The sequence below is a fragment of the Microtus ochrogaster genome, chromosome 15, assembly GCF_000317375.1.
Source record: "Microtus ochrogaster isolate Prairie Vole_2 chromosome 15, MicOch1.0, whole genome shotgun sequence".
Taxonomy (NCBI): Eukaryota; Metazoa; Chordata; class Mammalia; order Rodentia; family Cricetidae; genus Microtus; species Microtus ochrogaster.
In genome coordinates, this window is record NC_022017.1 from 14,149,780 (window position 1) to 14,161,900 (window position 12,121).

Below are 12,121 nucleotides of genomic sequence, written 5' to 3' on the forward strand. Positions count from 1 at the left end.
GGGCAGGGAAAGACAAGGTCTCACTCTGTTGCCTTGTTTGATCTGAAACCCATTGTGCAGGCCAGACTGGCTTCTAAGTCCTGGGATTACAGGCATGTGCCACTACACCCAGCAAGATGATGGATTTCTGATGCCCTTACAGTCAAATTGGAGAATGGCAGCCCTGGGTTTGTTTTCACTCTGGCCTGACCTGGGTAACCCAGGCCTTTAGGGAACCCGATCTCACTGCTCGTGTCTCTGAACCCTTCTCCTCCTCATCTTGTCAGCTTTGTTGTTTGTTTCCAGAAGCAGAGGGTCAGCATGTCAAAAACAGGGATGTGATGACCAAGGTACACAGTGCATGTCCCATGTCCCTGGTGTGGCTGTATGAGAGGCATGGAGAAATCACAGGTTTACCAAACAGAGCTACTGTAGGTATTTCTTGTGCAAGCATAAACCTGGTTGCCCACAATTTAAAGCATATGTTGTTTTTAATGTGTCAGATTTTCTCACTATCAATGGTCAAATTAATAATCTGCATAAAGAGATAAATAAAATCTCAAGTGACCTTTGAATAGCCGTCCTGGTTAAAATGACTTTCCCCTTTCTTTGGTCCTCTGTTAGCTGTTCTTACAATTCTCTTATGCTTGCTATACTAGAAGAGCAATGCAGGCAAGGCGTTCAACCTTGGCCTCTAGTACAGACACAATTTTCTCCTTAAAACCTAAAAGAGGAGGAGATGTGGGAAGCACAGAGGTCTTTGTGCTCACAAATGAGCATAAGGGGAAACTGGGATTTTAAACACACAGGGTTGCTTCTTCAAAGAAAGGGATACAAGCCTAGTATCCCACCCAAAAGGCTGGTAGCAGATGTGGCTAATAGCCTGGGGACCTTCACGCTATCTGTGTGGCTGAGACCACACTGGATCCTCCCTGAGACGCTTATCATGAGCTTGTCAATCTAGAGCCCTTCTTTCTGGAAGACATCCCATGTGCTTTGCAGAGAGTTTTGATGTAGTCATGTCTTAAGCTTTGTTGTACACATGGGATTGAGTTAAATTATGACCAGGAAAATCTCACTGTCTGTGCTGTCCTCAAATATACCTAAAATACACCACTTCAGGTCAGATTCGAGAAGTTTGAACCAACACCCGGTACTTAGTCATATTGAACCTAATTACTTTCTTACCTCCTGCAGATCATTACTCTGCTGGCCGAGGTGCTTGCAGAGACCCCCAAATGGGTAGAGGCAGGAGGCAGGCACAGATAGGTGACTGAGCTGATGCCAATATTGAAGTTATTTCTTCCAAGGAATAAAGCATGATAGAGTCGAGAGGATGGATCTAGACTCAGATCCTGGCTCTGCAAATGCTGGCTGTTCACTCTTGGGCCAGCTACCAAGCCTTCCTGAGCACTAGGTGCCTGATTCTCCCCCTCCCCTAAGAGCTGGAAGCCAGTTCACTGGGGAGCTCCTTTAGTGTTGAGATGAAGCAACGAATATGAAGGTAGAATGTAGTCATGCCCCCACCACCATTGGCCAACCCAGGTTTCCCTGATGTCCTCGTGACTCTCTTCCTCCAGTGCTGAAGTCGAGGCTGCCCCGCAGTGCGAATGGGGAAATGATAGTGTGTGACTCAGATGCTTAAATACATGATTGGCTCCTATGAAGAAAGATAGCAAAGTTCCTCTTCCTGACACCTGACAGAAACAGGTGCTGATCCTTACTGTGAGGTAGAGCCTGCTCAGCCCACTTCCAGATTCAAAGTTGAGGCTTAGGGGCAGGAGTAGTAGCCAGGATCAGAACAGATGTGAATTCAGACCCACCCGAAGAGTGTCTTTGGAAAGACCATGACACACTCCAAAAGGGTCCTGCAGTCTCTTGGTTATGTACTGGGTTATAAGCCTAAGGGCCAAGGATGTTCCAAGTATTAAGTGTCAGCACATAAGCACATGCACACAGGTACATATATGCATGTGTGCTCATTCATGTGCACACACGCACAACCTCCCCCCCACATACATACATAGGCATGCACATACACAGTTGGTAGATGCTTTTGACTTTACTTACCAGAGACCATGTATTTCCCCAAACCTCCCCCACACTCTAACCCTCTTAAAGATTCTCCTCAAATACTTAAGAAACAAAGTAACAAAAAAAAAAAAAAAAAAAGAAAAAAAAAACAAAGGGGGGCTGGAGAGATGGCTCAGTGGTTAAGAGCATTGCCTGCTCTTCCAAAGGTCCTGAGTTCAATTCCCAGCAACCACATGGTGGCTCACAACCATCTGTAATGAGGTCTGGTGCCCTCTTCTGGCCTTCAGGCACACATGCAGACAGAATATTGTATACATAATAAAAAAAAAAAAATTTAAAAAAAAAAAAAAAAGAAACAAAGTACCAAACGGTGACTTGTTCTCCTTTCACAGCGAGCAAGACCTTCCAGACAGGCACACTGGCTTTGAAAAGGCAATGGGGCAGCCCTGTGCATACCTCTTGAATGGGGCTATGAAGAGCACTAAAGGAATCCTAGAGGGAGAGCCAGTTCATGCTGGGCCAGATGCTGACCGTGGCATACTTACATTATTAAAAAGTGTGGTTTGGTCGGAGGAGCCTCTCTCAGGCACATGCTCATTCACATGGGAGATTGGTAAAGTTATTAGAGCCCCAGTTGTGCTATTTTAGGTAGCACCCGTTTAGCAGGGTGCGTTAATCATGGCCGAATGAGTGCAGCTGCACCAGAATGATACAGGGTCATAAAACTGCCTTCCCTTTCTGTGTGGAAGCCGCCATCTATATAACACTTCCTCTTCCTCTGTAAGTCTTCCCTGTTTGGGACTGCTGGGAGAACAGGAGGGGATCAGGAACGCTTGTGTGTTCGTGGACCGTGGTCCAGAGCATACGTGGTTGAATAACGCTGGCTGGGTCCTGGCCGGAGGGACCGCACTCCTAAAGAGCAGAACATCGGGAAGTACAGGGCACTGGGGGTCATACCACTCAGACAACGCCGTGTTAGTCTGCCAAGAATGAGGAAGCCATCTTCAAGAAGCCCAGGCCTGGCTGTGGCCCCTTATTCATGGCTCCAACGCCGAGGAAGTAGGCAGAAATCTGTTGTACTGCAGAAAAGCAGTGTGTGAGAGAAATGTCAGGCGACAGAGCTCAGGAGGAGGGTTTTTTTTATTGGGGAAAAGTGAGTGGGAAATGGGGGAGGGGAGAGGGGAGACTGGCCTCTGGGGACAGGAGTGGCAGAAGAAAGAGAAAGAGGCAGACAAAGGGGGGAGATGAGAAGTGGGCAGGGCCCCTTTAAAGGGGAACGTGGTGAATGTGCATAGGAGGTGCTCTTAGTGGCTACAGCTGAGGATGTATACCCCAAGGTCAGGCCAGCACAGATGCCTGAATACTAAGAAATGTTACCTACCCCGGCATCTAGACCTCAGTGTTTCATTGATTTGTTGACTTATGTATCCATTTTGCAGCTTTAGGGACAGAACTCAAGACCTTGCACCTGCTAAGCAAGTGCTTTTTCCCTTAGTTGCCCCTGCAGCGCCTGTCTGACTTGGCGTCCTCCACTCCAAGCTCGGCTCCCTGGAACTATCCTAGGCCTTTCTCCCTCTTCATTTCTGAAGAGCAACTCTGGTAGCCTATGAAGTCCTGTGACCTCCCACAGATTCTGTTTTGAGGCCAATATAGATATGATTGCCTTGAGGTTGGTGTGCACCATGGCTGTCCCCTCCTGGCAGCCTTTCTTAGCTCTGAAGATGAATCAATTTGAGTTGAAACATTTAAGTGGAAGATGCTGGAGCAGCTGCTTCCACACTTTAAGTCGTTCCCACTTGGGATTCTCGGAGGTAAACAAAGTGGAAAGCCCTGGCACCCCCTGCCATACCGCCTTGGTGAAGGTGGCTGAGGAGGCAATAGCATGGTGTTACTAAAGCTAAGAACACAGGATGGGCTGGGCGACAGGCTTTCACACTAGTGAGCAGAGATGAATGGCCCTTTGGATTTTGAGGAACAAGAAACCTGACCAGAAAGTGCAGTGAGACTGTGCTTGGTAAACAGCCAGCACATATGTAGAGACAAACAAAAACCGCTGAAACCCAAGTTGTACAAATGCCCAGACTTAGAAGATAAGTGGAGCCATCTGTCCTCTGGGGAATCAGAAAACACCAGTTTCGTGGAGTGGTGGAGTCCGTGCCAAGCTTTGAGCCTTGCCTGAGGATGCCCACCAATGGTGTGGCCCTGGGGGTGGCTGCAGCATCAGGGAGGGTGTGATCTAGGAGCACAGTGCAGCCTGGAAAGAGTATCCAGAAAGCTCAGTGCTCAGCCAGGCCAGATGGCAGTCACCCTCGGACGATGAGCACTGGGAGGGGAGGTGCCACATTTGTGGTCAAGTGTGCAGCAAGGGCCCATGTGTGTGCATGAAGTGAGGGAGCGGCTCTAGGGCAACGCTGTAGCCAGTGGCTCTCCTCTCTGCTGAGCTGAGTGACCTCAGGCCAGAGGTTGCAGCTCTTCTGCCACCACACCCGGGCTCTAACTTCTGCCGCCATCACCTAAAATTCTGCATAAAGACTAAGTGCAGGGAATGGGGGCTGGTGCATGGCAGTTAATCCATATCACCTCCTTTACCACCCATTGGCCAGGTGCCCTATTCCCAGCTCTTTGTAGACTGAAGCAGGAGGATCATTTGAGACCAGAAACTCCAAGCAGGCTTGGAAAGCCACTGTCTCATAATCTACATACCTCTTGGTTACTATACTGACCATCTTGGGGTTCAGTGGCCATGCAGTGAAATTAAGTTTATTATAAATTTAAGAAATGTGGCTGAACCAGGCAGTGGTAGCACACCTTTAATCCCAGCACTCAGGAGGCAGAGGCAGACAGATCTCTGTGAGTTCAAGGCCAGCTTGGTCTACAGAACAAGTTCCTGGACAGCCAGAGTGCTTACACAGAGAAACCCTGTCTTGAAAAAACAAAACAAAACAAAACAAAAAAAAAGGAACAACAACAAAAAAAAATTCTGCTGTGATGTGTGACCTCATTTGTCAGTGTAAATTGCAGAAAGATTGTCATCACAGTGATTTATACTCAGGGCCTCTGAGAGAAAGCCCTTTGATTTCATTCTTGGGTGCATGAAACTGGGGTAAAGAAGCATCGTGACTTCTGTAGGGCTGGTGGTCATTTAGGGTGTAGTTCATCTGTTTGTGAAAAGCTCTGCCTATCATTAGTTGCCTAGATCTGGTGGGGAGGGGCTTATGTGTATTTAAGAGTCTAGAAACCCTGTCTCAAAAAAACCCCTGTCTCATTGAGTCCCATGTGAGCCAGAGGAAGGAGAGACAGCCACTGACCAGGTGACACCCACATGCCTGGCTCTGTGTGCTGGTCCACATGCCTTGTTTCATTGAGCTCCCTGCCACGGATGTGGCTCCAGTCACTCATGAGAACTCCTGAACCAGTGCCTGGACCTCCCAGCTCCTGGACCAGCTAGACAGGATCTGGTGGTTCTGGGGAGAGTAGGCAGGGACTATCAAGGCACCCAGTGTGCCACGAAAGCTACCACGCAACATTGTTCCTATTCTGCAGAGCAGGGTCCTGCAGAAGGGACCCCTCCCTTGGTGACAGGCCCAAATTGTCAGTGGTCACCTGTGCATTTGGCTTCCTTGGTACCAGACAGACTGTCATGGCACTCAGAAACTGTCCTTGCTAATTGGTAGCTGTCAGCTCCATCCCTGGCCTGGCCCACAATCAGTATCTGTCTTGATAATGACAGTGTGTTCTTGCAGCATCTCGGGTTGACTCACCCTCCGTCTGCAGACTTGCTGGCCATTTGGGAAAGGAGGCAGAGGCGTTGAGATGGGGAGGTGTCAGATTGTCACTGAGACATTTCTAATTTGTGATGTGTGGTTTTAAAGCCAACTCTTCCCTCCTGCTTTTCCTGTTCTTGCAGCACCCCTTGGGGAAAGACATTTTCTGCTCCTGCTAAGTTGGCAAGGCCTGCTTCCCGAGCCTCCTGAGCAGCGTGACTGCTGGGCCCAGCACCTCCTGAACGTCCCACCCTCTCCTCCTGAGGGCACACTGGGAGAATCATGGGAGAGACAGAAGGGAAGAAAGAGGAGGCTGACTATAAGCGGCTGCAGACTTTCCCCCTGGTCAGGGTAAGCCTGGGGAGGGAAGAAAGTGGCCACTAGACCCCACAGTCTGCAAGGGGGTGGAGCTTGCAGTCTGCAGGAAGAGGGCTCTGCTGGCTCCAACCCAAACATCCTACAGTCACAGTGATTCATTCTTTCATCCATTCATTCATTCACCAAGTTAGTTCAGGCCACCTGCTGTCTGCCAAGCATGGTCTAGACACTGTGGAGATGATCGCAAACAAGGCCATGACGGTCCAGCCTCTGCAAAAGGACACAGCAGCAGGCTTTAAGTGCTGCAGAGAAGAGCTGCCACCGAGGCCCGCTCCTGCAAGAAATCAGTTCAGTGACCCTCATCAAGTTAGGTGGCAGGCCTTGCAGGAACCTGAGGAAAGACCTGCCCCTCAGAGAAGCAGGAAGCACAGGAAACTTAGTGGTGGGACAAGTTTGGCATCATCAACTTGGCTGGCTTGAGCCCCTGAGGAGTGGCAGATGGGGGGTCAGAGCAAGGGTGGGCCTAGTCTGTGCAGGCCTGGCTGGCAGCTATGAGAGAAACCTGGTGAGGAATGTGGATTCTGTCCAGAGGTTCAGAGAGCAGTGAAGGGCAGAAGTTGTAGGTGACATTGTCTGTGTCCTTAGCTAATCACTCTCACTGTAGTTAGGAGAGCCGACCCAGAGGGAGTGCTAAGTCTGCCGTTGCCCGCCCGGTGATAGGAGTGGAGGCCAAGCTGCTCACTGGGGGTGGGATCTGGGTGGGTCAGAGTCAAGAAAAAGTCCTTGTTCCCAAGAAGAGCAGGTTTGAGGGGAAACTGGAGATGTTTGAGAAAACCAAGTGCGGTTCACTGGGCGCTGGGACCTGGGAGTCTAGAGCCCCAGGAGGGCGAGAAGATATGGAGCCCTCCCTCCCCTTTGGAAGGCACAGCTGTTGGAAGGACTTGGCTGGAGAGGGAGAGGATGAAGACAGGCCCAAGCATCCATATGGGAGGAGGAGGAACCTGGCTAACTGCCTGAGAAAAGAACCAAGGAGTGGCCCGGCTCTGAAGGAGAGCCCACTTCTCATGCTGGGCTCCTCCCACACATGTTCCTTGGTGGGAACATGGACCCTTGCAGAGGGGCAGGGGCCCCAGACCACGCAGTCATACAACACACGTGCTCTGCCCCAGCTGTAGGCCCCAGTCAGGGATAAACCACTACCCAGGACTGGGCAAGGGAAGCCACCTAGTGTCTGTGCCTTAAGCTTAAGACCGAGAGGCTGGCCAGAAAGGCCAGGTCGCGGGCTAAGCCTCTCTCTGTTTGTCACCCTGCCCTGTCTCTAGCACTCGGACATGCCAGAGGAGATGCGAGTGGAGACCATGGAGCTTTGTGTCACAGCCTGTGAGAAATTCTCCAACAACAACGAGGTATTGCCATCAGTGCAGGCGGCCCTCGTGCCTCTGGTGACCCTGTGTGTGATAGAGGGGCTCCAGAGCCCTGTAGCCAGCTCCAGAGTCCTGCCAGGACAAAGCTAGAGCCTTGCTTGGGAGTGGTCACTGTTCTGGAAGGCCAGTGAGAGAAGAGGTTGGTTCTAGCCAGGGTACCAAGGGCCACACCAGCCCCAGAGGGAGGGACGCCAGCAGGGTCTCATACCACCTCTGTCCTCAGACTCAAGTGGGTTATTGGCTAGGGCATCTTTCTGGGCTCCATCCCAGCCATGAGCAGAGGTCTGCCAGGCATTCATCCATGAATTCATCCATCCATTCCGAAAGGGTGGAGTCCCAGCTCAGCCACAGGTGTTGCTGCGGGTCTTGGGAATATGGCCCCATGTATCAGCCCAGCAGTGCCATTCATGAGGCTGTGGTGTGCAAGGAAGCAGTGGTATGGCCATATCCCGTCTGCACCCTTCCTTCGCTGTGTTCTCAAGACAAGCCATTTCTCAGCTCTGAACACGGAGCCCTAGTCTGTAAGCTAGGGGTGGTGGTGCCTCTTTCCTGAGCCACTGAGGTGATGGGGACACGGTGCCCAGTGTTCCTAAACCTCTTCATGCTGAAGGAAGCTTTGGAAAGAGCCCCCATGGGCAGTGACTGGGGTCTTCCTGGGACCTGCCACACTTGCTGATCACAGCGTCCCTCAGGGCACCCCTCAGGACACCCCTCAGGGCCCATGTTGTACCCTCACACTTTGTTTTTTCCTCTGGTCTCTACAACAGCCCTGCGCCCTGTTTTACGGGTTCACAGCTGAGGATGTTGGTGCTGGTCTGGAACCCAGAGTGATATAGCCAGCCCTCAGCCCAGGCTTCCTCAAGCCTCCATTTCTTCCTGCTGTCCCCAGTTCCTTCCTGATGAGGTGTCCAGGTGCTGTTCCCATGTCATAGCCCTGCAGAAGGTGCTGCCCAGAGCCATCTGTACTGATGCTGCAGGCGGGGGCAGCAGCCATTTTCTGCATAGAGCTCAGAGCCAGGCTTCTCCTTCCTGGTGTGGGAACTGGCTTGTACCTATCACTGCCCCTGACTGGCACCTTTCCTTCCAGAGCGCTGCAAAGATGATCAAGGAGACAATGGACAAGAAGTTCGGCTCCTCCTGGCATGTGGTGATCGGCGAGGGCTTTGGGTTCGAGATCACCCATGAGGTGAAGAACCTCCTGTACCTGTACTTCGGGGGAACCCTGGCTGTGTGTGTGTGGAAGTGCTCCTGACAGCACCCGCAGCTCTCCTGCCTCTCCTCTGGGCTGGGGAGCAGCCCTAGGCAGAGCCTGGCTCCTGCAAGGAGAGTACAGAGTTTTCTTTTGCCCTTGTGTACCAGTTTCCTGAGCCACATCCAGGTGTGAATTTTGTGACATCTCCACTCCCAGGCTCTCCATTGTCTCCCTCTGAGTCCTGACCTGTGGACAGGCTTCTCTGTGTGCATGAGGGGTGGGATTTATGTGACGGGTGAAGGGGGTGAGGTCATGGGATTTTTCTCCTTGGAATGGACTGGTCCCACGCTCCATCCCAGGAGCCCAAAGCCCTTCTGCCCCCAAGACTGCTGGGAAGTATCTCCTCTCATGAGACACAGGACACTTCTCTCCTTGTCGTTGGGGAAGAGATTCCCTCTCCCTTCCCCAGCCTAACCCAGAGCTGAACAAACCACCATTTCTTACTGGACCAGCAGTTCATAGCCCTGGCTTTGGCATGAGGATCACACAGTCTTCCTGTCCCCTTCTCTCTCCCAGCCCGGGCCACACATCCATAGCACCTCCATCATATCAGCCGCATGGCTGAGAGCTGGGCCATGGTGCAGAGCGAGTTGTCAAGCTGTTGCTGAACTCCGGTGAGACACCTGGGCCAGGAGTGCGCTCACCGTGAGGCCCCCTTAGCAGGGAACCTGGCCTGCCAGGACTTCATCAGGGACCGCATGCTCTTTGTACTTCTTACCTTGCTGGCTTTTCTAGATTCTTTTTGAGTGTGGGGAGAAGGGTTTTAGTAGAAGGGTGAACCATATTTTACACAGTGGTCTTATTTATATAAACGTCTTGGTTTTTACAATTAAAATGGCTAAAAGCTAAACTTAGTCTATGGTGTACTGAAGTATCCTGGAAGAAGGGCTCTGGGCTGCCCTACTCAGCCTGCGTGTTCAGTTGTAACAGATTTCTATTAGATCCCCTGGACAGTGGTGCAACAAAGACCAGTGCTCCGGGGGGGGGGGGCGGAGTGTGCTTGTGTGTGTATGTGCACATGTGTGCACACATGCGCAGGCCTGGAGAAGCGGCACCAAAGCCATCTGGGCAGATGTGAGGAGCAGGAACTAGCCCTCCTGGATTAGGTGGGAGAGTTCCTTGGCCCCACTGGGGCTGCTGCCAGAGAGATGGGCAACCCTGTGCATGGAACTGGAAGGGGTGATCAGGGGCGGTGGTGCAGGAGGCATTGAGGGGGCTCCAGCCTGGAATAGCTGTGGCTGATCGGTACCTGCTTTGCATCTGTTCTCCCCTTAATCTGCCTCACAGGGGCGCTGGCAAGTGAGGCCGGTTTAGCAGTAGCCAAGGTAGTGTAGTGGCTGGGATTATGGGTTCCGAGGTCCCCAGATCTGGTTCCTCTGTTATGTTCTAGGCCACCGCAGTTTTGTCTGTAGAGTGGGCATGACACTTGCCTGCAGAGGATGTGTGGCCAATGACAGGCAGGTAGATGATAGGCACCATAGCAGGGTACTTTCCTGGTCAGTCCTCCTCGACTCTTTTCCTCCTCACAGTGTGTGGAAAGATAATTAGTTTAAGGGTAAAAGCTAAAGAGATGTTGTCATTGCTATTAATCAAGTGTCCCTCCCTGCTTCCCCCACCTGAAATCATAGTTTACTACTTAATGAGCCCTCTGATGTTAGCTTTAATTCTCGACACCACCTGGAACCACCTGGGAAGCGCCTCAATGAGGGACTGTCTCCATTGGGATGACCTGTGGCCTGTCTGTGGGAGGCGTCTCAAGTTAACTGATGCAGAAAGACCCAGCCCACTGTGGGTGTCACCAATCCTAGGAAAGGGGCCCTGAACTGTGTAAAGAGTAGAGAATCCGAGCAAAGCTCAAGCAAGCGAGCCTGTCTGCTCTTGACTGGATGTGATGTGATTGATGCTTCAACCTCCCCACAGTGACTATAACCTGGAAATCAGACCCAAAATAAACCCTTTCTTGATGTTTTTCTGTCAGCTTAGTGGCTGCGAATGAATCTACTGATATTTTCATTATTGTCTGCCGCCCCACGGCCACTCAGGCTGTGGTCTGTGGTCCCAGTTCTGGCTGTCCTGGAACTCACTCTGTAGACCAGGCTCACAGATCCACCTGCCTCTGCCTTCAGAGTGCTGGGATTAAAGGCCTGTGCCACCACCGCCCAGTTCAGGTCTATTTTTAAAAGCCTGTTTTGGCCAGCTGACCATGCCCTCCTCTGATAGAGCTCTTGGCCATGAATCTCCAGGATAGGTGCCTAGAGGGTTCTTTTCTTGTTCCCAGGAACTCTGCTTTCCTGTGTTCTGAGGTCCATGCTGTCCATGGTCACCCAGGCCTTCCCCTCGGGGTAGCTGCCAGCTAAGAGGAGAGTGCATTACCACACAGAGCACAGTGTCTTTGCTGGCCAGTGGCCAGGCAGGTGAGACATAGCCCTGGGAACTAAGTAAGACTGGCTCACTGAGATCCTTTGCCAGCAAGAGAAGGTGGGGCTTACGGAAACAGCAGCTCACTGCCTAGGAGAGGATGAGGGGAAGCTGGGACCGGCTGCCTGGAGAGGTTGCAGCCTAGGGCCTTAGCATTTCTTCCTCTGTGAAAGTCCCCCACCTGACAGCCCTGGGCTTCCTCGCTTGCATAACATGTCATGTAATCCTCAGCAGACCTTGGAGGAATCGCCATCATTTACAAGTGGAGAAACTAAGACTCGGAGAATGAATAGCCCAAGGTCTCGCCAGGAAGCAACTCCAGGCAGGATCAGGCCTAGGCTGCCAGGCTTTTGTCCTCTTGGTGCCTGCTTCCTCCTGGGCTCCACATCCCAACTATGGTCTTGGCACACCTCTTGTCTAGCTACTTCCCCCTTAGAGAAGGCATATCTACCGGCGTTATGGCTCTCCCCCTCCTGCACCAGCATGAGTCCGCGTCTTCAAGGGGAGTGGACAGCCTTCTCACACACAGTTGGAAACCAAGTACCAAGATGTCACCAGGAGGAGCGATGACTCAGAGCCCAGAGAATGGCATCCGAGTGCCCCCTGAGCACCACAAAGACCAAGAACCACAGGCTCCAAGGAGAGTGGAGGTTGCTAAAGGAATGCCCTGATGAGGTAGAGGGTAAGGACGTGGCCTTGGCAACCAAGGCAGGTGGGCAGCTGGAGGGGCACAGCCTTTGAAGCTCATGGGACCTACAGAGAATTTTCTAGTGAATATTGCATGTTGCCTTGGAAAGGGGGAGAGAAACCCCAGGACCTCACTTAACCTACTTCCTGCTTTTCAGAGGCCACCCTACAGCCAGGCAGGAAGATTCCCCCTCCCCGTGGTGGAGTGCTGGTTCAAACCAGGAGAGTCCTGTTGCCCTATCCCA

The 12,121-nt window shown here is 51.9% G+C and overlaps 1 protein-coding gene across 1 annotated transcript in view; it reads left to right on the forward strand.

Annotated features, from left to right (window-relative positions):
• The window catches only part of Dnal4 (dynein axonemal light chain 4), a 15,205-nt gene extending 4,424 nt beyond the window's left edge, over positions 1-10,781 (forward strand). The window contains exons 2-4 of the mRNA XM_005354191.3: positions 5,921-6,128; positions 7,418-7,501; positions 8,607-10,781. Coding sequence (XP_005354248.1) covers positions 6,060-6,128; positions 7,418-7,501; positions 8,607-8,771 — 318 coding nt within the window. The 5' untranslated portion in view covers positions 5,921-6,059 and the 3' untranslated portion in view covers positions 8,772-10,781. The remainder of the gene's footprint in view (positions 1-5,920; positions 6,129-7,417; positions 7,502-8,606) is intronic.
• The last annotated feature ends 1,340 nt before the right edge of the window (positions 10,782-12,121 follow it).